Source organism: Bos javanicus, chromosome 25 (genome assembly GCF_032452875.1).
Source record: "Bos javanicus breed banteng chromosome 25, ARS-OSU_banteng_1.0, whole genome shotgun sequence".
Lineage (NCBI taxonomy): Eukaryota > Metazoa > Chordata > Mammalia > Artiodactyla > Bovidae > Bos > Bos javanicus.
In genome coordinates, this window is record NC_083892.1 from 27,610,143 (window position 1) to 27,637,672 (window position 27,530).

The 27,530-nt window shown below is 43.8% G+C and overlaps 1 protein-coding gene across 2 annotated transcripts; it reads left to right on the top strand.

Annotated features, from left to right (window-relative positions):
* The first annotated feature begins 388 nt into the window (after nucleotides 1–388).
* Nucleotides 389–27,333, top strand: NIPSNAP2 (nipsnap homolog 2). Of its 2 annotated transcripts, XM_061401788.1 has the most exons (10): nucleotides 389–587; nucleotides 10,049–10,188; nucleotides 10,271–10,316; nucleotides 13,155–13,249; nucleotides 13,584–13,654; nucleotides 14,753–14,893; nucleotides 16,029–16,060; nucleotides 20,828–20,922; nucleotides 24,622–24,705; nucleotides 26,195–27,333. In XM_061401788.1, exons 1-10 carry the CDS (start codon nucleotides 496–498, stop codon nucleotides 26,257–26,259), a joined length of 861 nt encoding a protein of 286 aa, XP_061257772.1. In that variant the 5' UTR covers nucleotides 389–495; the 3' UTR covers nucleotides 26,260–27,333. The 2 variants fall into 2 exon arrangements, with proteins under 2 accessions (XP_061257772.1, XP_061257773.1); XM_061401789.1 differs by lacking the exons at nucleotides 10,271–10,316; nucleotides 13,584–13,654 and having other exon boundaries at nucleotides 448–587.
* Nucleotides 27,334–27,530: the final 197 nt, after the last annotated feature.

Below are 27,530 nucleotides of genomic sequence, written 5' to 3' on the forward strand. Positions count from 1 at the left end.
TGCTTCGATTAAAGCGTAATTTATTTTTGAAAGTCAATATATTTACACGGTGCGAAGTCCAAAACAAGGTATATGGTGAGAAGCCCGCCTCCCATCTTCGCCCCCCAGGCCCTGGATTCCTCTAGGAACCGTGTGGATTACTCTCCTTGTGGATCTCTCCACATACGTACAAGCCTGGCCCTTGTTCCTTTGGCGCACCCTGTGCTGCGCACCGAACTCCTTTCGCTGGCGCTTTAAGTCTCAAAATCTGTTCCTCTCCGGTTTCCCGCTCCTTTCTCGCAGCCGCGGGACCTCGGCGCTGTGACCCACTGCGGCCGCACAGCGCCCCCTGGCGGCCGCGCCTCCACACGGCAGCGGTCGCGCGCCCCGCCCCGCCCTGCCCCGCCCCCGCCTCGGCGGGCCCTGCCGGGGGAGGGGTCGCGGCGGCCGTGGCGGCGGCAGCGGCGGCGGCGTCAGCGGCGGCCCGGGCGGTGGGAGCCGAGGCGCCGGAGCAAGATGGCGGCGCGAGTGCTGCGCGCTGGCGGAGCGGCCTCAGCCAGCGGCTTCCTGCGGCGGGCCAGCCCCGGGAGCCTCCTGCCCGGGCTCCGGTGAGCAGCGCCGCCCTTTCCGGGAGCGGCCGGGGAGGGGCCGCTGCGGGGCGGAGGGCGCGGGGTCCCCGGCGCGGGTCTCCGCCCCGGCCGCGTTCCCCACGGGGCCGGGCCGCCCGGGTTGCGGGGCGGCGGGACCGGGGCCGCGGTCGGTGCGGCGGGGCGAGCTGGAGCCTCGGCGGGGTCCGAGCGCCTGTCCGGCCGGACGGGCTCAAGGTCATGGCGAGAACGACGCTCGGCGCCGAAGCCACGTCCGCGCGCCGAGCCGGCCCGGCCTGCGGGACCTTGACCCGGCGCGACCCGGAGCGGTGGCCGAGCTGCGGGCGCGTGGCTGAGGCCGCAGGCCTTGAACTTGGCGCATGAGGCTCCGGCCGGACCGCCCGAGAAGGCTTCTCGCCCGCGCGAAGCCTCAGTGTCAGCATCCGCACATGGCAGTAGAGACACCCTCACGTCCTGGGTTGTTGGGAGGAAGAAAATAAAATAACGCATCGTCCCGGGTGAGCTCTCAGTGGAGGTCAGGGGAGTGGTAGTGAAGAAGTGTATTTAAAAGTAGGTAGCGGACCAAAAAGTATGGACAGTTATCAGCACTGAGTCGGCATAGGGTTCATGTTTAAACTTTTTTTTCTAACCTCATTGGATTCAATGTTCCGTTTTCTGAATCCATCCCTGGCATCGCCAGTCCCCTTTTCCCCAAACTGAAAAAGCAAAGCCCATACTGAGCTGCACGTCAGTTTGCTGAATCGGTGTCTGCTAGGTACTTTGAAGGTTTATGTTTTTGTTTGTTGATTAAACAGTGAGCCCGTAGAAAATACAATTGACACTTATAAAGGAAAGAGGGAAGGAACTACCTGCTTGTTAAATGTTAATGCGGGCCAGCTTGATTCTGATATGGTTTATTTAACGTAATCCTGTAACAATCTTAAGAAGTAATAGGATCTGTATTTTAGAGAGAAGGCACCTCAGAGAACTTGAGACACATGGCTGGAAAAGGCATTTGAACCCGTTTGGCAGGCTTCAGGCCTAGTACCCTTCCTGGGACTCATGCTTAAGTTATGTTTCACAATTTGATATTGTTTCCAAGTTGATCACCAAGTCAGTCTCCTTTTATCTTTATTCTGTTACTTAGTATCTCCTGTTGCTTTTTTCACACAAGTGATAAAAGCCCATGAAATTGATATTTTATTCTTGACAAAAAAGACAGCTGACACTGATAGTGATCACCTAAAGTGCCGAGAGCACTTGAAGCTTGTAAACTGGAGAACTGGACCCGGTGTGCCTGGTACCCCCATTTCCTGGTGGGACCAGTGCTCTTGACACTGCTCTGTCTTTATCCAGGGTCCCCAGTACCTTCTGACTCTTTCTTGGGCTCTAGTCTGCCTTAACTGTAGGTGTTCTTTAGGACTCAGTCTTGTCGTTCAGTCCCATCCAGCTCTGCAGCGCCATGGACTGCAGCACACCACGCACCCCTCCTTCACTGTCTCCTGGGGTTTGCTCAGATTCATGTCCATTGAGTTGGTGATGCTATATAACCATCTCATCCTCTGCTGCCCCTTCTCCTTTTGCCTTTAGTCTTTCCCAACATCAGGACTTTTTCCTTCATTGGAAAGGACTCAGCCTAGACCTAGTAAATTCATTTATTCTCTCAAATACTGAATGGATACAATGTCATTGAGGCTCTGTTGACTTGAGCATAATAGCGCAGGTTGCTTTCCCCAGGAAGCCATAGTGAAAACCCTTGTAGACTTACAGAATGAGGTAGGTGCCATGGGGGAAACTCAGGGAACCTCCCACCCAAGATCATGGAAGGCCTTTTTGAGAAGGTGACATTAGGCTGAGACCTGAAGGATCAGTGGCCATGAAGGCCCCAAATGGAAATAGTCAGGCATGCTAGGAAACCCCAGAAAAATCTAGAAGCAGAAGTGAAGACAGAGAACAGGTGGCCAGGAGCGGAGCTGGATAATTAAAGGCCTTACAAGCCATTTTGAAAGCTTGGATTTTATCCTGAAAGCCATGGAAAACATTTAAAGGTGTACACTCGAGTGTGACTTCATCTGATCTACGTTTTTAAAAGATCAGTCTGACTTTGAAAAGGGGACCACATCAGGATGGTCAACTGGGTAGATCTTGGTGCCATTCGCCGAGAGTCAGCTGTTCCAAAGGTGAGCATGCCCACTGCATGCCACGGAGACATCAGTGAATAAGGCACATGGGTACTTGCCATCTGGGAGACTGCTGGTCATTCAGAGGAGGAGGAACAGGTACAGGGAGGGGAGAGGGTGGATCCAGGGCAGTTCTGAACCTGGTGAAGCTAGAGATGGCTGTGAGCTATTCAGACAGAAAGGCCAATAGGCAGTTGGCCTTCTGGAGCTGTATGACTCCTCCACGAGATGTCTGAACCGCATTTGAGAGTTGTGAGCATATAGGAATCCAAAATGTTAATAGATCCATGGGTTTCAGTGTACTCTATTTGATTGACATTTTTCATAATAAAGTGGTTTTTTAAACTATGGGAATGGGTGCGATTGCTTGAGGAGTGTAAATAGAAAAGAGCTGAGAAACAGACCCTGGGACATCTGGTCATTTACAGGCCTGACACAGGAAGGAGAGGCAGCGAGGGAGCCAGAAGGGGCAGCTGTGAGGTCATTGTTATGGGTCAGTGCCCGGGCAGGAGGTATTTCAAAGAGAGTGGGTCAGCTGTGCCAGATGCTGGTAAAAGGTTAAGATGACAGAAGAAAATCGCTTACCAGCAGGGGTGTTGCGGCTGACCTTGCAAGAGTGGTTTCAGGGGGAAGGCGGAAGTGTTCCTGGGAGGCCTGTTTGCCACACACATCTTAGCTCTGCCCAGTGCCAGGTCCCCCTGCTCAGCTGCTTACTGAACTTTCCCCCCAGGCCCTGGAAATGACCATGTATGGAAACTTAACTCATCTTCCTCATGCTAAGCCTGCTTGCTCCTCCTGGGCTCGCTCTCCCCACTAAGGGAACATCTTCCACAGAGTGCCCCAGGCCAGGAACCAGAATATCTTCCCCATGCCCTTCCCCCGCTGCTCCTGCCCATCTGGTCAGGTGCTAGACATGTTAATTCTGCCTCCGGCATGTCTTGACGCTGCCTCTGCAGGAACACTCCTCTAGCTCAGCTCTGGGCAGCTCTTGGCTAGGTTCCTGTGAAGAGTGTGGACTTGAAGCCATTGGTGAGGGGGCAACTGGAGAACTCTGAGCAGGACCATCTCTTGCTAGAAAGATCTCTATGACGTGAACCTTGACCAGATCGTCATCCCTCTTCCCTTCCACCCCACCTCCACCAAGAAAAGCTGTACACAACATTTTAGGAACCATTGGGGATATTTTAATATGAAGTAGGTATTAGATATTATAGGATTACTGTTTTCCTTAGATGTGATATTGTTAGAGATTCACTTTGTCCTTGATCTCAGGAGCTGTGTGCCGAAGTATTGAAGGATGGAGTAGCATAATGTCTGCACTCTGGTTTCGTATGGTTTGGTAAAAATAAACAAAATACATATAAAGACTCAGGATAAAATAGTCATCATTTTTCCATCTAGATGCAGGGCATAGAGGTCTTTATTGTACTGTTCTTTCATTTCTGTGTTTGAAGTTTTTCAAAATGAAATGTTGGGGACAGCTCTCTCTAGCAGCCACGGTGAAGACAGATTCACTGGGATTCCGGGGGTGTTGGGTGGTGGGCAGGGGAGTCTGATAGCTCCTGCTTTAAGGCAGGTCTGGATCCAGTCCTTCGGCCTCCCCTCTGCCTTTCACCCCTGCCATATTCACACACTCCTGGCTTTGCTAGCAGGTAGAGTTCTGCTTCTGAGAATGTCCTTCCTCCCACTGGCAGCAACCTGACAGACTGCCCCCATCTTTCAAGTCTGAAGCTCAACAAGCGTCTCCCCGGAGAGTTGGCCCATGTCTCCATGAGGCCAGCCCTCCACGTCCTCTGCCCTACCCCCGCCACACCCACCACCTCCATGTCCGGTAGGGGCTCCTTCCTACTGCTTTGCGCTGTGATTACTTCTGTCTGCCTGCTTCCACAGCACAGCGAGCTCTGTGAAGTCAGGGCCGGGTTTATTCCTCAGTCTGGCATGTGCAATGCACAATCAGTAGATACCTGGTGATGAGGCCCTTTGCACTACTACTGCCTCATCCCATGGTCTCCACGTTAAATATATTTCCCTTCTGTAATTTGTTCCAACTGAACCTAAAACCATCTTCCGTACCTAATCAGGACCCGAGTCTCCTCCTCTTCACTTCAGGAGTTTTTCCTTTTGTTTTGTTGGGTTTTTGTTTGGTTGGGTTTTTTAAAAAATTTTTTTGCCTTGCCATGCAGCCTGTGGGATCTTAGTTCCTGAACAGGCATTGAACCCAGGCCCTTAGAGGTGAACGGAGTCCAAACCATCGGCCCGCCAGGGAATTCCCAGGAGTATCTTTTGAATGTATTCTTTCCCCTTCATCCCTCCTGTCATCGTCTGAACCCAGGATCATCCCTCGGTCTGTCCAGTGAGTATCGAATGCCTCGGCTGTGCCTGGTACTGCGGGGCTGCGTACCCAGCCAGGAGCCATGCCCCGTGCCTTTCTTACTGCTGTCCACCTGCCTCACCACTGCCAGGCTGCTTTTTACACCTAGATCTTTTCTGAAAACTTGCTGGCATTGCCCCATGTATAGGAATAGAGTGCAGCCCTCCCTGCCCACCCATGTTGCCCTCCCATTGCCCAGCTCCATGTCCTCCCACGCCGTGTTCTCTTGCCTTCCTGAACACTTTGCTGTTCCAGAAATATGCCACATAGCTTCACAACTCCATACCCCTGGACACGTTGTTCCTGTGACTGGAATTATCGCCGGCTTCGTGCACCTGTCTTGCCTGTCCTCCAAGACGAAGCTGGAGTCTCTGCCCTGAAGTTCCTCCGGCTCCTGGCCGGCCAAGGCCAAGACGATTCACTCCCTTGAGTTCCCACAGTGCCTGCGAGTCCACAGCGTCCATGACCCCTCTGGCTGTTTACTGATAGGTTTTTCCCCTGAGACCAGGCAGACTCAGCATCTGGTCATCTTTGTATCCACTGAACCAGGCACTCAGTGCTTGTTCTGTTTAAAATCTAGTGTTTGGGGGAATTACCTGGTAATCCGGTGGTTAGGACTCTGATCTCTCACTGCCAAGGGCCCAGGTTCCAATCTCTGGTCTGGGGTCTAAAAATATCCCACAAGCCCTGTGACTTAGCCGAAAGAAATAATAATGGTAAATTAACAAAAGAAGAGTGTTTTGTTGGATATGCTGCCCCCTACGCGGCACTCCATAAAGTACCACCTGACGTGCATATGATGGTGTAAAAACAGCTGATCCCTGTGTGTGTTGCTCTCAGTAAAGAGCCAGCCCAACCCAGGCCTTAGAATCCTGGTGGCTGTTGGCATGGCTACTTCAGCCCACTGCCATGGTTCAGTGAGGTGGACTGGGCACAGGGGGCAGCTCCAGTCACCTGCCACTCGGAAGATTTCAGAGGTCAAGAGTCATTTGGCGCTGATGCTGAGTCAACTGCCTTTCATTTGTCAAGACAATTGCTACCCAGCTTTGACAAGTAAACAGCACGTGGGTTCTTACGTGTGTCCCGAGATGTTGGCTGTTTCGTACATTAACCCTAGTTTACAAAGTGTTGTCGTAACCCTTACTTCATCTTACCCATCCTAAAGTAAACCCCTTTGGTGTTAAAAATCTGGAACAAATGCTTACTTGGGGAGATCCGTGTGGGTGAGGTGTCCCTTACCAGTGAAAATATTTTGAACTTTATAGTTAGATCTGGGTTCATATTATCTTGCCGCTTCTTACCTCAAGTTGGACTTCTGGGGTCCAGTCCTTAAAATGCAATAGTAACCTACCTTGCTAGATTGTTCTGGGGATTAAATGAGAAGACATATACAAATTGTCCAGAGCTTGACAGGAAGTATGTGCTTATTAACTTGTAATCCCCTTAAATTCTAAAGAAGGGAAGAATTACTTCAGAATTTTTTTCCCTCCAGATTTAGCCTGTCAATAATTCTTATTATGCTCTTATTTTACAAAGCATTAAATACACTGAGTTAAATAGCAATATGTGTGTGCATGGCATATGCTTGTCTGTGTACTTCTGGAAGGATTCATTAAGAACTGTGAGTAGTGCTTACCTTTGTGAATTACTTCTTAATGAAGTTCCTTAGTACTGATATTTTTAGAAACTTCCATTGTATCTCTTTCCTAGTTGTTCGTAATTGTTATTCCTAAAGTCTTAAAATTCATTTAACCAAAACATACTTTTAAACACAATTTCTGTTTAGTAAATTTGAAATCTAAAAACTCAAGGAACTATACAAAGTCCTGTTCACAAATCTTAAAACTTTCTGCTTTGCATATCACTAATTTTATATGCTTGCCATTTTGCTTCATGATATTATTTAACCCAGTATCCAAAAATGTGGTGTATTTAAAATACTTTAAACATGGGACTTCCCTGGTAGAACAGTGGTTAGGACTCGGTGCTTTCACTGCAGAGGACCTGGATTCAGTCCCTGGTTGGGGAACTAAGATCCCACAAGCCACTGGGTAGGATGAAAAAAAAAAAGGAAAATACTTGAAACAAATTGACAAAATATTTTTATTGAAATGAATTTTACCATGATTCATTTGGAGAACTGCCATCTTCAGAATTAGTTTATATAATTAACGAGTGAATTGAAAACAGAGATAAATACCATATGATTTTGATTTTTACTAAAGGGCTAATACTTAAGGGCTTCCCTGATAGCTCAATTGGTAAAGAATCCGCAATGTGGGAGACCTGGGTTCAGTTCCTAGGTTGGGAAGATCTGCTGGAGAAGGGACAGGCTACCCACTCCAGTATTCTTGGGCTTCCCTTGTGGCTCAGCTGGTAAAGAATCCATCTGCAATGCGGGAGACCTGAGTTCGATCCCTAGGTGGGGAAGATCCTCTGGAGAAGGGAAAGGCTACCCACTCCAGTATTCTGGCCTGGAGAATTCCACAGACTGTAGTCCCTGGGGTTGCAAGGAGTCACACGACTGAGAGACTTTCAAAGATCTAATAGTTTTTATATATAACTTTTTTTTTTAGTTTTTTAAAGTAGTTTTAAAAATAATTTTTAAATCTCTCACCATTAATCAGGTGCTGTCCTACATGTTTTAAGTGTATTTACTAGGGGTTAAACGTGTACTTAAAAATATACGAGAGGTACTTCCCTGGCTCAGTGGTTGAGACTTCCCCTTCCAGCGCAGGGGGTGTGGGTTCAATTCCTGGTGAGGGAACTAAGATCCTGCATGCATTATTTTATTTAAAATACTTGCCCTTTTAACTTAAAAATTGTTACTGAAGTATAGCATACATTCAAGAAAGTACACAAATTCTAGATTTATAGCTTGATGAATTTTCCCAATATAAATACAACTGTGTAAGCAGCACCCACATCAAGATACAGGACATTACAAGCCCTCAAAGCCCTTCTTGTGTCCCTTTCAGTGAGCTCCGTCAAGGGTAACACTACCCTGACTTCTAACACCTTAGGTTAATTTTGTCTGGTTTTGAACTTGTGTGTCTGGCTCTTCCACTCAATGTTTGTGAGAATCATCTATGTGGTGTGTGAATTGTAATTCATTCATTCTTTTTTTTTTTGCCATGCCATGCAACGTGGCGGAAAAGGCAGTGGCACCCCACTCCAGTACTTTTACCTAGAAAATCCCATGGATGGAGGAACCTGGTAGGCTGCAGTCCGTGGAGTCGCTAGAGTCGGACATGACTGAGTGACTTGACTTTAACTTTTCACTTTCATGCATTGGAGAAGGAAATGGCAACCCACTCCAGTGTTCTTGCCTGGAGAATCCCAGGGACGGGGAAGCCTGGTAGGCTGCAGTCTATGGGGTTGCACAGAGTTGGACACGACTGAAGCGACTTAGCAGCAGCAGCAGCAACACGTGGGGTCTTAGTTCCCTGACCAGGGATTGAACCTGCAGCCCCTGCATTTGAGGTGCAACAGAGTCTTAACCACTGGACCACAAAGGAAGTCCTTACCAGGGTTTAATTTTTAAAGTCTTTTCTCAGGTTATATATACATATCTAGCTTACCAGTAAAGGAGTTTTTAAACATGCACTTTTAGATATTTTAGCTAATGTTAAGTATAAAAATAATAAATGTATATGGAAAATTCACGAGTGCAGAAGGGTATACAGGGAAAAGGAAAACTCACTCCTCACACCCCAAGCCCAGTCACAGCCCGGATGTCCTCACTGTGAGCATTTCACTTTGTGTGTGTATTTAGGGCACTGTTCTGGGCCTTTCCCCACAGAACTCATCTCAGATACCAACATGGCAGTGCGTGTAGGTCTACTCATTCTTTTTAATGACTGCATTCTGTCCTGATTTTGGATCTGCCTTGTTTGATCTGCCCAGTCCCCATTAATGGAGTCCAGATTGCCTTTACCAGGAACAAACTGGAAGGCAGTAAGGAATGCTCGCCTGCATTCAACTGTGTGCGCCTGTCTAAATATAGCTGCCCTTGGACATAACTGCAAGTGCAGCCCTTAGGGCGGAAGGCCCACACAGTTTGCATTTTGCTGTAGATAAATGCCACACTGCCCTCTAGGGAAGTCACACAAATTTGTGATCCCACTAGCAAGCATATGGGAGTTAAAACACTCCGCTAAAATTCTACTGGTAAAGTGTTGCTTGTTAGTTCAGTCAGATTTATCATCACTCGGACAGTGTGTACAGTAGAAGTTCAGTTATAAGATGAAAATTAGCAGGTCATTTATATGTTAATGAGGTTTATATTCTTAGGTTTTTGTGAGTTAAAAATCTTGACTCTAGGGGTAAGATAATTTTTTTAAGGAAGGAATTCATGTCACTTTCTCCGTATATTCCTTTTCACATTTTTTATTGTGGTAAAGTACATAAAACATTTGCCATTCTTAAGGGTACAGTTCAGTGGCATTAAGTATATTCACATTGTTGTGTAATCGTCACCACTGTCTACCTGCAGAACCTTGTCATCTTCCTCACCCATTAATAATATCTCCCCATTCTCTCCTCTGCCCCTGGAACGTACTGGTCTACTTTCTTTCTCTGTGAATTTGACTGTTCTCAGTTTCCGTGTGTTTTTTCTATGTTGAAATTTTTCCTCGGAGAAGGGAAGAACACAGCGGGACTCATGGAGATGCACGTGAGGACTCTCCGAGGATTGCCGAAGTTCCTTCTCTCACACTTTGCTCCTGCATTCCGAGTGCACACTGTTGGCACGGAAGGTGGACACATGATATCTCAAGTTCTAGAACAGTGCTTCGAATGTGTGCCCAAGGAGTGCTTGCTGAACGGATTGATGAGTTTATGAAAACAGTGGGCCACGCACTACCACCCAAAGACCCTGACATCTTTGTACCTCTGATTAAACTCAGATTTTTGCATTTGTGATCCCATAGGAAATTGACATCTTCCGATAACAGACCTCGAGAGGACAGCTGGTTAAAATCCTTGTTTGTTCGGAAAGTTGACCCAAGGAAAGATGCTCACTCTAACCTCCTAGCCAAAAAGGAAACCAGCAGTCTGTACAAATTACAGTGTGAGTCCTGGGTTTGCTATCTTCATAGTTAACGTTTTTCCCTTGGTTCATAAGTTTATCGTTGAATTTTCTTTTGTTTCAGTTCACAATGTTAAACCGGAATGCCTAGAAGCATACAACAAAATTTGGTGTGTATACCAAACTATCCTTTACTTGGGGAAAAGTAATGATTTTAATATTTGTTGGTTGTGCTAACCCTTGATAGCAGAACGAGATCTTTCATGCCTCTTCTTAAAGCCAAACATTGAGAGGCTCTTAAGTTGAGCTCTGTGGGGTTACCAAGGGCATTCTGATTTTAAGCACTTATTCACCGAAGTCTGCATAGACTGTCAGACTTTGGAATGTTACTAGACTTTCAGGTTGGAAGGAACCTTGCCAGTCTGTCCAGTCCAGCTACTCATCCAGTGCTTGAGTCCTTTCTGGAGCCCTTCCTGACACTGTTCTTAAGTACATTCATATGCTCCATCTCTGGGCAGCTCTGAACGTTAAGAGTTAGATTGCACGTCCCTGGGACTGCCCCTATTTCCAGTATTATGCCTAAGTACCCCTGCAATATAAGAGCCCTGTATGATTTCAGTAGAGCTGCCATTTCTTTCAAAGTCTTCCATCTGCCTGGGTTCAAATCCATTCAGCAGATTCTTAGAGTGATGTGAAATCCATATACTCTTACAGAATTTGTAAACTTTAAGACCAAAAAGAATTACATGCACCAGTTCTTAAGTTAATAGAAATAGCAGTTCAATGATCAGTTGTCTGCAAACATGATTTAAAAGCACTTTTTAAAAACCGTTCATATCTACTGCTTTCATGAGAAAGCAAATGATTTTGTTACCAGAATCAGCCTAACTTTCAGAAGCAAAAAAATCTTTTGTTTTATTTTTGGAGGTGGGTTGCAAAAGGTAACATTAGCGTAGTTTCATGCTCACCTCAGCACTGTCCTCTTTATTTAAAAAATGACCTAAAACAAAGCAGATGGTTTTTCTCTAAATCTCTTTTCATAAGATGAAAATTTTCTATATGCTTATATTTCCCTGGATTATCTTCCCTGTCCTATTTTTTTATTAGTTCATCTCCTGTCTCAGATTCCTGGCCATCTACTCATGTTTCTATTTGAAAGTCTTGTTCTCACTTCACACTCAAAATGTAGAATTGCTCTGCTGCTCCCGCTTCCCCATGGGTGACACTGACCGCGGTTTTATTTGACTCGCGCCTTAGTTTTCTGTGACCAGTCCGTCACTAAGGGCTGGGCATCTTCATTTGACATGCATTTTGCTTCTCTTTGCTTGTTTCCCTCTCCAGGCCGGTTGAGGCCCATTTCCAAGTAGCCCTTCTGACTGCCTTCCTGGGCTTGAAGCTGCCCCAGTACCTCAAGCCCCACCCCCTCCCCACTGCAATCCATTACCCAGAAGTTTGTCAAGTTGGTCTGCTTGAGTTCTGTTTTCTCCTTCATCCTGTTTCTTTTCCTTTTCTCTGGAACTTTCAGCAGCAACCTATTTCCAGTACATAAAGGCTTAACACCTGCCTGGTTTTTAGGGGCTCCAGTAATGAGGTTCTGCCCAACCCATCCAGTTCTGGGTACTTGGGTCACCTACCTCACAGCCCCAGTTCACTTCGGTCATCTGTGCAGGCTTCCATCAGCCGCACTTGCTCCAGCGCTGGGTTCTTTACTTTCTGCTCATGTCATGTGGCAAACAGAAAACCCATTTCCCTAACATAATCCATCTTTCCCAATTTCTGTCAACCCCATGTTACTTCTGAGCATTCATGTGTCATATATCAAATAGATTTAATATCTGATCTTAATTTTAAAAGTAAATGCTACCCTTCAAAAAATAATATGTGGTTTGGTCATCGTACTTGGTCAGAAAGACATTTGAGTTTTCAGTTAGTTAGACATAAGACCATTCAGAGCTTTTCTCCATTAACTAGTCACATCCACCCTGTCTTAGGGCCCCAACATTGGGTGATGATCACTAGCTTAATATCACCTGATGTCAGCAAATAATCTGAACAGGTTCCATTTCTGACCCTTGATACCTTTTTGCACCCATTGTTGGATCTGTATTGTACTTTTTTGTCATAATTTTTCTACTCAAAAAAGCGTGCAGGTTTGACCTTTCCTCTTGGTGTGATTCAGCTATGCCTCTTCCCTTTGTCTTTCCCTGTCCATTAGAATCTGTACCGTGGGAGGGTTTCCATGGAATGAGGCCCTGCCACCTCTGCTAACGTGACACCCTGGCATGACCACGTGTGATGGACAGCAACAACCTGGGCGCTGTGTCCAGTGTGGGACTCTGCGATACCTTTCACATCCCCTTAGCTGGTTGAATATACTTCATGTTGTGTCTTTCATTTGCATTCTCCTGCACTGTGGATGCTCTTTGGGATTGGTGGGGTGGAGGTTGCTTCCAGACTCTGTTGTGTTTCAGCTTCGTCTTCTTCCTTAAAGCCCACCCTCTCTGCCCCTGCTTCCTCTGCCTCTCGGGCCGCTTCTGTCATCTCCCCATCCTCAACATTACTTTCTTCTCTTTCTCTCTTCTCGCACGTTCTTTTCCCATTACTCTCACCCGTCCTATCTTTGGAACCACCAGAACTTAGCTTTTATACATATCACCGTTCCTAAGTGCTTTTTTCCCCCTGAAATGGTGAATAATGGACTCATAGTTGTGGAATTTGGGGACCTTTGACTCTTCTTTATCATTTTTATCAATATACTTGAGTTACTTACCACTGTTCTAGATAGCTGGGTTATCAGTCACCTAAGCATTTGATAACTGGGCCATTAGAGTTCTACAACAGAATTCAGCTAAAAGGCTAATTCTGTAGTTTGTTTCATCATAAATGTATTCTGAGGTCAGTTGTCAGAAGACAGAGTAGATGACCTTTTCCTATTATTGATCATGTGTTATCCACCTGATGTAATTTTGTTGCTTGTTTAATTAGTGTTGCTCTTTCTTCTCTTTAAGTCAAGAGGTGTTGCCAAGGATTCATGAAGATAAACATTACCCTTGTACTTTGGTGGGGACTTGGAACACGTGGTATGGCGAGCAGGATCAAGCTGGTAGGAAGCAGAAGTCTTTGGAATAAACACTTGTTCCTTAAGCCTTTACTGTCATCACTTAAATGATTTTCAACTTAGTGCTTGTTTTTATAATCAAAGCTTTCCAAATCTTGATCTAGTGTTATGGTTGAAGTAGTTTCTCAGTAAATCACCGCAAAAACTCCTTCTTGATCATTTTTCACATTTGAATCTATTATTGAAACTTTACGGTATAACTCAGGCCAACACACATTACAGTTTTGTACTGTGTTAACACTAAGCATATCTGGAATATTTTCAAGGTCAGAATATCATAAAGGCCTAAATGTATGTTATCTTTTAAAATATGTTTCAGTTCACCTTTGGAGGTATGAAGGAGGCTATCCAGCCCTCACAGAAGTGATGAGTAAACTCAAAGAAAATCAGGTAATGATTTTGAAAAATGTTTGCTTATTCAAACTATTGATATAGTAGATGTTGCTGCTGCTACTGCTGCTAAGTCGCTTTAGTTGTGTCCGACTCTGTGCGACCCCATAGACGGCAGCCCACCAGGCTCCCCCATCCCTGGGATTCTCCAGGCAAGAACACTGGAGTGGGTTGCCATTTCCTTCTCCAATGCATGAAAGTGAGAAGTGAAAGTGAAGCTTCTTAGTCCTGTCTGCCTCCTAGCGACCCCATGGACAGCAGCCTACCAGGCTCCTCCGTCCATGGAATTTTCCAGGCAAGAGTACTGGAGTGGGGTGCCATTGCCTTCTCTGTAATAGTAGATGTTAGTACAGAATTAAATGACTCTTTTCTAGCATCAGTTTTTGTAAGGAAACTGTTAGTTTTCGGTAGTAAAGATTTTATTATTTGGTTTCTTGAGGTTGTATTTGAACAGAGTCATCAGTAATACTGTTAAAATAACAGTTCTTATTGTAAAAGTCAGTTGTACTTTGAAACTGATAAGCTGGTACGTTTGAAGCCAGTGAGTCCACCTAGTCACCACAGTCAGCCTGAGTTACCTAACACATACCTGCTTTAGGAACTGCCAACCACACATTCTTCACCTTGGGCTGACTTTGCTGTCCTCCCCTCCCTTCACTAATAGAAAAGTGTTCATGGAAAAATTCTACCAGCTTAACATTATTAGAGAAGAAAATGTTTTGTGTAGATTCTCTGTCCCTATATAAATGGCTTTTGGATTATCTGATATTTTGAGGTGTCCATGTCATCTGTCTTATAATACTGTCAAACACTGTCAGGAGGACCTAAAAGCATAGGAAATTAAATTTGTTTCCATTGTCATTTAAATAATCAAGATAACGGTGAAGTTTATTATCTAAACCTGGACACTTCTGAAAGTGAAAGGGAATGCTAATAGCCATTATGCTGACTCAACAAGATGTGAGCTGGGACTGTCTCAGGCCAAGGGACCCTGTTTATAATAGTATTCTACTAGAGGGGGAACGTACATGTTACTCAAGTGGGTTTATATTGTATGTAAATACTAGCAAGTCTCATGAGCACCTTTTTCACTCAAAGGAATTTTCGGAATTCCGTAAGGCAAGAAGCAACATGCTTCTCTCGAGAAAGAATCAGCTGCTGCTGGAGTTCAGTTTCTGGAATGAACCCATCCCACGATCAGGACCGAACATATATGAACTCAGATCCTACCAGCTCCGAGTAAGTCCTGGAACAGGAGTTGGCCATGTCCCCTCGTTCTCTGTGCAGCAGGACGCACACCCCTGGTGTCGAGAGCAGTCGCTGGGCATATGTTCTGTGATGTGTGCTTGGCTCATTTTCTCCCCTGTCCAGTTCTTCTCATTTCCTTTTTTGGCTTGTTTGTTTTTGTCTTTTTTTTTTTTTTTTTTGCTGTGCAGTATGTGGGATCTTAGTTCCCTGACCAGGGATCGAACCCATGCCCCTCTTCATTGGAAGCAGAGAGTCTTAACCACTGGACCACCATGGAAGTCCCTTCTTTTTTTTTTTTTAATCTTTCTTTCTCATTCTTTCTCTTCTTTTAAGGATATTTGTTTTTTATAGCCTTAGACATAAGAGAAAAGACCTAAAATGCAGGACCAAGTACATTATATAGCATCTATTGTCATTGAACTAGAGCAACTAATAAGCGTGTGATATCTGAATACATTATACAGCACTGTAAGAGAAAAGGGGAATAATATTTCTACGACTTTCTAGATGTTTCCCTGCTAGGACACGACTAAAAAAAAAAAGCCCAGATAACAGCATAGTTAAAGTGAAAACATATCAGTAGATCTCAGTGGTCTAACATTCAGTATTATACTGGGGGGAGAAAAATCAAGGAATGTCTGTTAGGTTTACTTAAATTGAATTATTTTAAAATTTCAAAGTAGGGACTTCCCTGGTTAGGACTCTGTGTTTCCACTACACAGGGCATGGGTTCCATGCCTGGTGGGGGAGGCAAGATCCCACATGCTGCACAGCAAAAAAATTAATAAATAAAAAACTAAAATTTCTCAATAAAGTCTGAATAGGTACCAACAATTTAATCGTGAATGGCCTAACTGTGATTTTCATAGCTGTAACTGGATGACCTTAACTCTTACCCTTGAGTATATGTTGTCTCCTTAGATGGAGCCATAGAATTATTACTCCCACCACAAGATAGGTATGAACAGAGTGCATAATGTTGTTCTGTTACATTTTTTTACTTGTTAGATCTCACATTATTAAAAGTTAATTTCTTAGTTAGTCTTGTCATTTGGTATTTTTCATGCTGCTGTTTCCATATTTCTTCACAGAAGGACTAATAAACCAAATCCAAATCTCTTTTCAGCCAGGAACTATGATTGAATGGGGCAATTACTGGTGAGTATATGACCAAATGATGAGTTTGTAAGTCTTAGACTTAGATTCGTAAGTCTTAGAGTCTTTTACACCATAGTGTTAATTCTAGAAATAAAATCTGGGGTTCGTGCCACAATTTGATATTAGACTGTTGTTTTGTTTGACATATTTGTATTATGAGATTTTTCAAACAAGCACACAACTAGAGAGAAAAATACCACCAGCACCCCTCCCTGCCTTGCTTAGCTTCAGCAATTATCAACACATGGCCGGCCTTGCTTAAGTCCAAATGCCCCTACCCAGAGTATTTGAAAGTAAATCCCAAACAACGTAACACTGCATCTCTGGGAATTTGAGTGTGCATATATCTCCCAAAAGATAAGGATTTTTTATAAAAACAAAACCCCAGTGGTACATGAGGTTATTTCCTATTCTTCTTGGATATTATCTTTTCTGAAATGTTGCTTTTGTCACATAAACAGAACACCACAATGATATAACTGCTTCCATTTCTTCTTCTTTGTTTAATTAGCGAAATACCAGTTTTTCTATCTTGTATATATACAGATTCAACAGAATCCCAGTCAAAATCTCAACAGACTGTAAAAATGCAGAGGACCCCAAAATAGCTAAAACAGTCTTGAAAAATAGGAACAAAGTTGGGGGACTCACTGCTCAACTTCAAAACTGACTACAAAGCTAGAGTAATCAAGACAGTATGGTGCTGACATACAGACAGGCATTTAGATCAATGGAATAGAATTGAAGGACAAGAAACAAATTTTCACGTATGTGAACAATTAGTTTTTGACAAATGTACAAAGGCAATTCAATGGGGACAGATAGACTTTTCATCAAAGGGTTCTGAAACTTTGGATATCCTTGCAAAAAGATGAATTTAGATCCCTACCTCATATTATATACAAAAATTAACTGAAAATGAATTGTGTACCTAGATGTAAGAGCTAAAATATAACATTTTCAGAAGAAAAATAAGGGAAAATCTTTGTAACGTAAGGTTAGGCAAAGAGTTCTTAGATAAACACCAAAATCACAATCTACAAAAGAAAAAAATTGATTATTATTCACCAAAATTAAAAACTTTTGTGTAATTCAAAGGATACAGTTTTAAAAATTAAAAGACAGGTCACAGACTGAGAGAAAATTTTGCAAATCACATATCTGATAAAGGGCTTATATCCCAAATATATAAGGAAATCATACAACTCAATAATGAGAAGATGACCCAATTAAAAAATGGGCAAAAGACTTGTAAAAACAGTTCTCCCAAGATATACAAATAGCCGAAAAGGAGATGAAAAGATGGTTAGCGTCACTGATCATAAGAGAAACTCAAATCAAAACCACAAATATATGCCAACCATCTCGTACCCTTTAGAAGGGCCATTATCAAAAGAACAGAAAATATCAAGTGTTAGCAAAGATACAGAGAAGTTGGGACCCTTGCATAATGTAGGTAGGAATATAAAATGGGGCAGCCATTATGGAAAATGTTTTTTCATACAGCGCTTCTTAAAAACATTAAAAATAGCATTATATCTGATGCAACAGTCCTACTTCAAAAGAATTCAAAGCAGCATCTCAGAGAGAGATTTGCACAGCACTGTTCATCACAGCATTCACAGAGGTAAGAGGGTGGAAGGAAGGTAAATTTCCATCGACAGATGAGTGGATGCATATGTGGCATGTACATAGAGTGGCATTTTATACAGCCTTTAAAAAGAAGGAAATCCTGCCACATGCACTGTTAACCTTGAGAACATTGTGTTAAGCCAAGTAAGCCCATTATAAAATGACAAGTACTAATGCAAAGTCTCTAAAGTGGTCAACACCAGAGAGACAGAAAACAAAATGGTGGCTGCCAGGGCCTGGGCGGGCGGAGGGGAGTTGGTGCTTAGTGGGTAGTTTCAGTTTTGCAAGATGAAATGTTGGAGAGATGTGTTGCACAGCAGTGTGTGAACAGACTTGGCCCCACTGGCCTGTACAGTAGGAGATGTTGAGGTAAATTTAATGTCAGGTGCTTTCTACCGCAATAAAAAATAAAGTTGTAAAATAAATTTGAAAAAAAAGTTAATAGGCAAAGCATTTAAATAGACATTTCCTCAAAGGAGCTCTGTGAATGCCTGATAAACATGTGAAAAGCTGCTCGGTGTCCTTAGTCATTGTGGAAATGCAAAGTACGCCACATTGAGATAGTGGTTCATACCCCCTAGGATGGCTATAATTAAAAAGAATAACAAGTGTTGATGAGGTTGTTAATGAATTGATGCCTTTATACATTGTTGGTGGGAATGTAAAATAGCACAGCCACTTTGGAACGGGAGAGCTATGACTTTTTATTTTCAGTTTATATATGTTCTCTTTTCTTCAGTTATGAAATTTATTGCTTTGGGCTTGATAATCTCTAAGATCTTTTTACCTCCAAAAACAGTTCTGGGACCTTTCTTTCTAATGAGTCTTTTCTTCTTAGATCATCAAGGCTAACTAATACAAGATAGTATTCCCTTTCATTTGAAAACTAAGAAAAACATATTTGATTGTATGCTATTGTTGGGGGAGTGTGTAATTTCCTCAGTTTTGTCTTGCCGCAGCAAAGATTTGAAATGGTGGACCAGTGTTACCGCTTGGTTACACCTCAGTTTTATTTGGCAAGCAAAGGCTAGTACACCCTCAAGGTGTGAGGGCAGGCCAGCCCAAAGGAGAGGCCCTCCTCCTTTGGCTTCCTCTTGGCTTCCTCCTTGTGTGTTTTGTCTCCTCCCTGCTGAGCCGGCCCTATGCAAATTGGGCTAGCCAAGAAGGGGGCGTGTTTGTTTCACCTGATGTTCTCATTCCCATCTGTAGATTTTCTTTTGTTCTGTTTTTGTGGGCTTTTCCTTTCTTTGTCATTTAGCCACTGCTATTTTAGACTCCTTTTTCCTGTTCTAACTGCCTAACATTCCCCCCTCAAGAGATGGGAGACCCAATTCTTTGGGAATAGGGGTATTGCGGTTTCTCTGGCTACTTCCTGCTGAGCTGGGATGGTGAGGGGCATTGGGTCTCCTCCTCTTGGTAATCTAAGCCTCAGAGTCCTGATAGCGGTGTCCATCTAAGGGTGAGTGATATTTTCCATGGTCGGGTGTAGTTTGATATGTTTTTGTTGAACTGGCACTGCATGTTGTAGCTTGTTGACCTGGGCAGAGAGAAAACAGGTTAGACAATTGATAATACATGGAGCAATCATGTACAGCATCAATATGGTGATAACAGGGATTAGTAGGGGCATTAGCCAACCAAATTCCCCCTCTCCAGGAGAAGGCTCCCCCAAAGAGAGATTGTAGCCACCCTGAGAACTCTCCAGCTCATTCTTTGAGATCCTATAGGATCTGAATATTTTTCTTGAGGATTGTGAAACTTTGTTCAGCTTAGCTGGAGGTATTTCCCAGAAACAACACTCCTCATTCATGATGGCTCAAGTCCCTCCTTGTTCAGGGATCAGGCGATCTGTCTCCTATCTATTTGGAGTACAATTCCAGACAAGCTGTGTTGGCTCTTCAGAGCTATCCTGAGAAATCTTATCCCCAGAAACTTAATTTGGGGAGTGTTCATTAGAATGGCACTCATTTGTAATCCTGAATAGGTATTTGCCCACCCCAAAGGAGAGGCCCCAATATGCGTTGGCTTCCTCCTTTTATACGTTTTGTCTCCCCCCGCCCCCCCCACCCCCAGCCTGCCCTATGCAAATTGGGCTAGCCATGAAGGCTGTTTGTTTGACCTGACGTTCTCACTCCAGTCTTTGGATTGTCTTTTGTTCCATTTTCATGGGCTTTCCCTTTCTTTGTCCTTCAGCCACCGCCATTTTGGATTCCTTTTTCCTGTTCTAACTACCTAACACTTTGATTATAGACATCATTTTATTAAGGAATTGGTGAGTGATCCCCCGAAGTGTAGTAATTTAGTTGCCCACAGGATAAAATCACTCATTTCTATTTTTCCATGTTACTAATTGAGACATGTCCAATGTGGAATCCACAGAGAAGTACTGAGTGTATTCTTCAGTTATTTTAACAAATTATTTACAAAGCCCAGTTCAGCATGCAATTTATATTTTGGCACATAGGTAACTATTTAAGATGGTGATCTCCTCTTCAGTACATGCTTCTGATTATTTCCAGGCTGAGGCAAGTATGTTTTCTTTCCCTACTGAGAAAGCGGATGAGAAAAATTCCAAATGAAGTGAACAATCCTGAACATTTATCACTATCGATGAATATGGAGGGTTTTCCCCTCTTTGGGTTAAAATGCACACTATAGTGATTTGCCTAATTTTAATAATTAACTAATCAGGTTTGTAATTTTGGGTGATGATTATGATCATGTAACACTAAATGTAAGGTTAAAGAAATTAGCATCAGGGACTTCCCTGGTCATCCATGATTAAAGACTCCAAGCTTCCAAGGCACAGGGTGCAGGTTCGACCCCTGGTCAGGGAACTAAGATCCAACATACCACGCAAAATAAAGACATCTCCATTTTTTAAAAAAATCAGGACTGCAGCCACATATCTCATGCTGTTTTTATTTTAATAGTTACGAATTACTCTACACATTTTACAAAACTGACTTAATATTGCTTCAGAAAGGTAGATTGACATCTAATGTACATTAAAATAGCTTTCAAATACATTCAATAAAAGTATTCTTTGTTCTGAACAACTTGCGCTGGGAATGGAGGAAACTCACTTTTTTAACATACCTGATGTGGTATCTGAACGTTGTTTTTTTCTCATAGGGCTCGTGCCATTCGCTTCAGACAGGACGGTAATGAAGCAGTTGGAGGGTTCTTCTCCCAGATTGGGCAGCTCTATATGGTGCACCATCTCTGGGGTATGTTTTTTTCCCTTTCATTTTTACGTTCCTGGGATTTCAGAATTCATTACTAAATAAGTTGTCCTAGCCTGTAAATCATACCTCAGGTCAGGAACCTGGAACACTGCAGCTGACCCAGATGCCCCAGATGGAAGGTAGGTGTTCGGCCCCCAGCACAAGAGGTCCACAGTGAAGGGTCCCCAGATGCGCAGCTCATCATGAGCTGGTGAGATGAGAGCAGGGCTGAGAGGTGCTGCGGCCTTTCACAAGGCAGTCCCAGCCTCCCTCTCTGAACATCCCCCAGCTCCCTCAGGGACAGTGCCACGCTCCGCACAGAAAGATGTCCTCGAAGAGGGCCCACTGCCTGCCTCGGGTCTGGATCCGTTGTCCTCTGAGGCATCTTCTCTCGCCTTTGCTGTCCCCACCTACTTTGGCTTGACGCCTCCTTTGGTTTGCAAGAAATACTGGAGTGGGTAGCCATTCCCTTCTCCAGGCGACCTTCCCGTTCCAGGGATCAAACCCAGGTCTCTGGCATTGGAGGCGGATCCTTTACCATCTGAGCTACCAGGGAACACTTGTAAATGGTTATTAACGTTAAAAAGATGAAAAGCCTGACATTTCCAAACCCTAAACCGTATTCATTCACTGAGGTGTGGGTGTCCCGCCGAATGCTGCAGGGGCGTGCGCCTGCTGGGGCAGCTGGAGGCTCAGGGACAGGGTGATGTCTGGCAAGCAGACCTATTAAGTATAACTTAACCTTTACAGGCTTGAGGTAGGGATAAGGTCATTTTTATTGTGAATTTTTAGTGTATGATCTGTCCAGAGGATTTAAACTGAAAACACAGACCCCTCCCCTTCCTCAGCCTGGAGGGCCCTCTGAGAGTGGCTACTATGGTGAGCGAGCGTTGGGACCGGAGGGTCCGGACCCCGTACTCTGGCACAGGCCAAGGTCAGACATGTGTCTACTGTCAGGCAGTGCCCATCTCCACCTTCCTTTGTGTCTCCAGCCAGTGTCCCAAATGTCCACTGCCCACTTCCTACCTCATAGGGAAAAAGTATTGAGATGTGCAGAGATGCATTCTCAGTTGGCCACAACTTACCCTCGCTTATCCATCTTTTTTAGAGAAAGAACCAACACTTACCAAGCACCTCCGTGTGTTGGTTATTTATGCACCATTCCCTTTAGCCCTGACAGCCACACACCACCAATGAGATACCATGACCCACACGTGGTAAAGAAATCACCCCAGCCACAGCTGTGCAGGAGCTGGGCCGGCCTCAGACATCAGCCTGTCTGGCTTCAAAGCAGGTCTTCCCCGAGCAGAGCTCCCCTTCCTGTTACCCTCGCACATGATGCGGTCCTTCCACCCTCCTCCACCAACACCCCTCCTCCTCCAAGGCCTTGCGGCCGCAGCTGCTCCACCACCCCACTTGTGGGCTCCTTCCCTCGGTATGTGAACAGTCTCAGTGCCTCCCGTCTTTAAAAGCCTCCCCAAACCCAGAAGTCCATTAACAGATGAACAAAATGTGGTTTGTGCAAATTCACAAAAACTGAACATAGAATGGAGGGTACCAGGGGTTGAGGGGAGAGGGGAATTGGGAAGAGATGGTTTATAATGGATAAAGTTTTAACTGGGGCTGATAAAAAAGTGGCACAATGTAATGTACTTATTGCCTCTGAATTATACATTTAAAAATAGTTACAGTAGGGACTTCCCTGGTGGTCTAGTGGTTAAGACTCACGCTTCCACTGCAAAGGGAATGGGTTTGATCCCTGGTCAGGGAACTAATATCCTACATGCCACGTAATGTGGCCAAAAAAAAAAAAAAAATAGTAAATTTTGTTATGTATATTTTACTCCAAAAAGTTTGTTTTAATTAAGAAAACTTTTTAAGGAACACAGGCCTCTCCCCGCTGTGTTCCCTGCAAGGGGGGTCCCCACACGGTGCACGAGGGGTGCACCTGGCCCTGGGAAGAAAACTGCTGCTTGTCATGTGGATGTTAGCCATTTTCACCCAGGTCGTGAGAGGTAGAGGATTTCCTTTTCCTTCTATTCTTCAGTACCTTCAAAATTTTATGTAATCAATTTACACTCCTAGTGGGGAACTTGTGGTCAAATTACTCGGCCTGCATGGTTAGGTCTTCTCATAGGGAGAAGGAAGCCCTAAACAGAGACTAGAACTGAGTGGGGAGCCCTCCCGGGCCAGTGGTTAGAAGGATCTTGCCGGGTTGGGAAGCAGAAACCAAAGCACCCAGTGAGGTATCTGAATTGTATCCCCAGGACCTGACCCTTGGCCCATGCCCTTCCCTCCACTGGAGGGCTTTTCTCTCCGGTTCCTGCATGTGGACAATGAAATGTCGGTTTCAACCTTGAAACCCCACTTGGTCACATCATACCTTCCAGGGAGCTTTCCCTGGTCAGCTGTGTTCTCCCTGTGGAGTCTCCTTGTTCTCCACTGTCGTGAACACAGTCTCTCACCCAGATCGTTGCACGGCCTTATAAATACTGAGTAAAATTGAATCTCCTATTGCTTATCTGTGGCCTGACAGTTTCTGGTTATGGATTTAACACATTAATGAGGAAGTTCACTTGGTTGGTAAAGGCACATCTTGAATCCACTAGACTGTAAACCTTGAGAGCAGATTGTTTTGCCTCTCTCACATGGCCTGACAATTCTACTCAGAATAACCCGCTCACAGTTAGCCCAGCTTAGTACTAAGTTCACGAAATATAGATGGTCCCTGACTTAGGATGGTTCAACTTACAACTGTTCAACTTTATGACAGTGCAAAAGTGATCCCTGTTCAGTAGAAACTTTGAAGTGTGAATTGTGCTCTTCCCCCAGGCTTTTGGTACAGTCTCTCATGATGCTGGGCTGTGGCAGTGGTCAGCTGCGCAGTCACAAGGGTGAACAGCCAGTACGCTCACAACTATTGTGGTTTTCGCTTTCTGTGCAGTATTCAGTTACATGAGACACTAAACTCTTGATATGAATAGGCTTGGCATCAGATGATTTTGCCCAGCTGTAGGGTAACATGAGCGTTCTGAGCACGTTTAAGGTAGGAAAGGACTTCCCTGTAGCTCAAACGGTAAAGAATCTGCCTGCAATGCAAGAGATCAGGGTTTGATCCCTTGGTCGGGAACATCCTCTAGAAAAGGGAATGGCAATCACTCCAGTATTCTTGCCTGGAGAATCCCATGGACAAAGAAGCCTGGTGGGCTACAGTCCATGGGGTCACAAAGAGTTGGACATGACTGAACGACTAATACACATAACACACATGAGGTAAGGAAGACTCAGCTGGGATGTTCTTGTGGATTAGATGTATTGAATGCATTTTCGATTTACAATATTTTCAGCTTATGATGGGTTTATTGGGACGTAACCCCATCGTAAGTCAAGGAAGATAACGTAGGCTATTTGAGAAAACAAGATGAGCAGCTGAGTCAGCACTTACTGGACATCTAGTTGACCCTTGAACAACACAGGTTTGAACCGCATGGATCTTTTTCAGTTGATACACACAGTACGATGCAGCCAACCCACAGCTGGTTGAATCCGAGGGTGCAGATCCATGGGTACATAGGGCCAGCAGTGGGACTTGAGCACCTGCAGGTTTTGGTGTTCATGGCAGGTCCTGGAGTCATTCCCCCCTGTACTAGTGGAATGTAGGGCGTTATGTTTGGCTAATTCTTCTGTGTGGCTATTTTTAAGCTTACAAGGATCTTCAGACCAGGGAGGATATACGGAACGCAGCATGGCATAAACATGGCTGGGAAGAACTAGTGTATTATACAGGTAATATCTTAATAGGCATAAAGCGCTTTATTCTTCTCGTCTCACTGTTTTAATGTTCTTTCACCCTGAAGCTCATGGTGTATTTGAACAAAAAAATAATGTGTTGCTGTCAGATGGTGAATTGTAAGGTTGAGGGAATAGAGAAATCGTCATATTTTTCTTTGATAGTTACATGACTTTTTCAATAGAGAATATTCATTGTTTCAAGTATACATGTTGTCTAGTACAGTTTTCAGATCTTTGTGTGTTGTAAATTTTACATCATTACATTTTTTTGTACATTTCTGTATTCTCTGAAAATTTATCATACAAATAAATTTTTTTCCTAAGCTTTCTCATCAGAATTGTTTATTCCCTAAAGCATTACAATTTAATACAGCAATTAAAATAATTTTGGGAATTACTTCAATATTTAAACTTTCCACATGTACTTGTGTATGCCTGTGTACATACATGTAAGCCTATACATCTGTGTATACTCATATGTGGAGAAGGCAATGGCACCCCACTCCAGTACTCTTGCCTGGAAAATCCATGGACGGAGGAGCCTGGTAGGCTGCAGTCCATGGGGTCACTAAGAGTCGGACACAACTGAGCGACTTCACTTTCACTTTTCACTTTCATGCATTGGAGAAGGAAATGGCAACCCACTCCAGTGTTCTTGCCTGGAGAATCCCAGGGACAGGGGAGCCTGGTGGGCTGCCGTCTCTGGGGTCGCACAGAGTCGGACACGACTGAAGCGACTTAGCAGCAGCAGCAGCAGCATACTCATATGTGTATATATAATACATACACTATGAAATCCTAGTTGCTTGATTTTTAGAAGAAAACAGCCAGACTGAATACCACCCAGTGACACCAGTGCAGGTAATAAGCACCACCCATGTTGCACGTCAGGCACACTTAAGCCTCTATCCTACCAGGAAGATCGAAGAGTAACTTGTTCTGGAAAATAACTATTATCTTGTCTGTTAGTTCATGTATCATAAATCCTATAACTGTATGTGGCTTTGCTGCTTATTCTTACACTTTCATCAGGTCCCAAAGACATATTTCCTCAGCACTGACAGTGTTACAGGTACAGTGTATTGTACCTGTAACAATCTTCACAGGTTTTTTGCTGTATATAGGATACAGTCTTTTTGCTGTATATAGGATACAGTCAGATTATTTGATTCTATATACATTTTAATTCAGTTCAAAGGACCTTTTAAGAAAGCACCATTTTTCTCACAATATAGACTTTGCTGGTTTCCAGCACATGAAATACATCTCCTGACAGAATATTTTAATGACACATGATAGGGTGTCAGCTGATCTGTCATTAGCTTGTATATTTCTGCCCGAGACCAGTCCTTAGTATTCCAGTACTGATTTCAGGCAGCATGTCTTCTGAATGAATATCCTCAGCGGCCTACTTGTTAGCATGTATTTATTGCCATCTGTTTAGAAAACAGTGAGCCCCAGTGATTACGGCCCTTGTTTTCAGTCCCACTTATTCAGGAAATGGAATCCAGAATCATGATCCCACAGAAGACCTCGCCCCTCCAGTGAAGCGACGGAATGGAGATGTGCCTACAGAAGTTTATGTGACAAGTGCTTGTCATCAATCAACTTGAACTGTGTTACAAGTGAGAGAGAAACACTGAAGTGTAAACTGCTGTATATAGCTTGTAAGAGACCTCTTTTCTTTAAAATTTACATAATCACAAGACAGGAAACTATTACAGCTTGGCTGATTGTAGTCCTCGGAAACATCCCTAAGTTTGTCGAATGTACCGTATAATATTAACACCAAGCCACCTCTCCCTACCCCCCAGGAAAAGAGAGCCCAGTTGAAAATTGGAGTCATCTCCAAGTAAGAATCTAACCATGGGGAAAAAAAAAAAGTTAGCTATTTCTTTATAAAGAGCAAATCTGTTTTATAATTACAGATTTTTAAGACAAATTTCTTGTATCAGGAAGAAATATAAATTTCATCATGTTTCTGTAGCATTTTTTTCTGAGTTTCAGACTAGGAACAAATTATAAGTGTACTCAATACCTGGAAATGTTTTGCTTCACTTTCATTTTTAATGTCAGCATAGTAAACTGTGTCGTTACTGAGGGGGAAGTGGTTGATCAGTAATTCAGTCTCCACTTTGTGTATTGTGTTGTCTTTATACGCGAGGAAAAGATGGCTTGAACCTGTGTATCATATGTGACTTTGAAATGAACACCTTGAATAGCACTAATTTTTATTTGTAATATTTTTCTACAACAAAACGAGTAGCACTAGGAAAAGAGGTTTTATTTTGTAAACAGTCATCTGTGACCTGCATTTTAGTAAGCTCACAGCAGATTCTTCCAAGATCATGAATGGGGGGAGGGGGGTGTGCATGTTGAGATTTAAATTGACATAAAACTGCATACTTTGTCTAGCTCTGATTTCATTTTTTAATAGTGCCAATTTTGTGACTGTAATCATGTGAAAGTCCTGTTGAAGTGAAAAATTATGTCTGACCCCCAGATCAAAGAATTTATGTTAAAGTGTGAATAAATCTCATATCAAATGTCAAGCTTTTACATGTGAATGGTTTTCTCCAAGAACATATAAAAGTTAATAAAAATCCTCTTAATTTTCACATATTACATGTATGCGATCTTTTTTAATGAACTGATGCTGAGAGTGAGCCCATCACTCTTGAAAGATGGCTTGTCCCAGTTCAGTGGGCGTGTGTGAGTCTACAGGGTAAAATAAGCTCATCAGCTGCTGCTTATGGCCACGTGGTAGGTGTTATGGGGAGTGGGTGTCTGTATACCAGTGCATAATGGTCTGGTGTTGG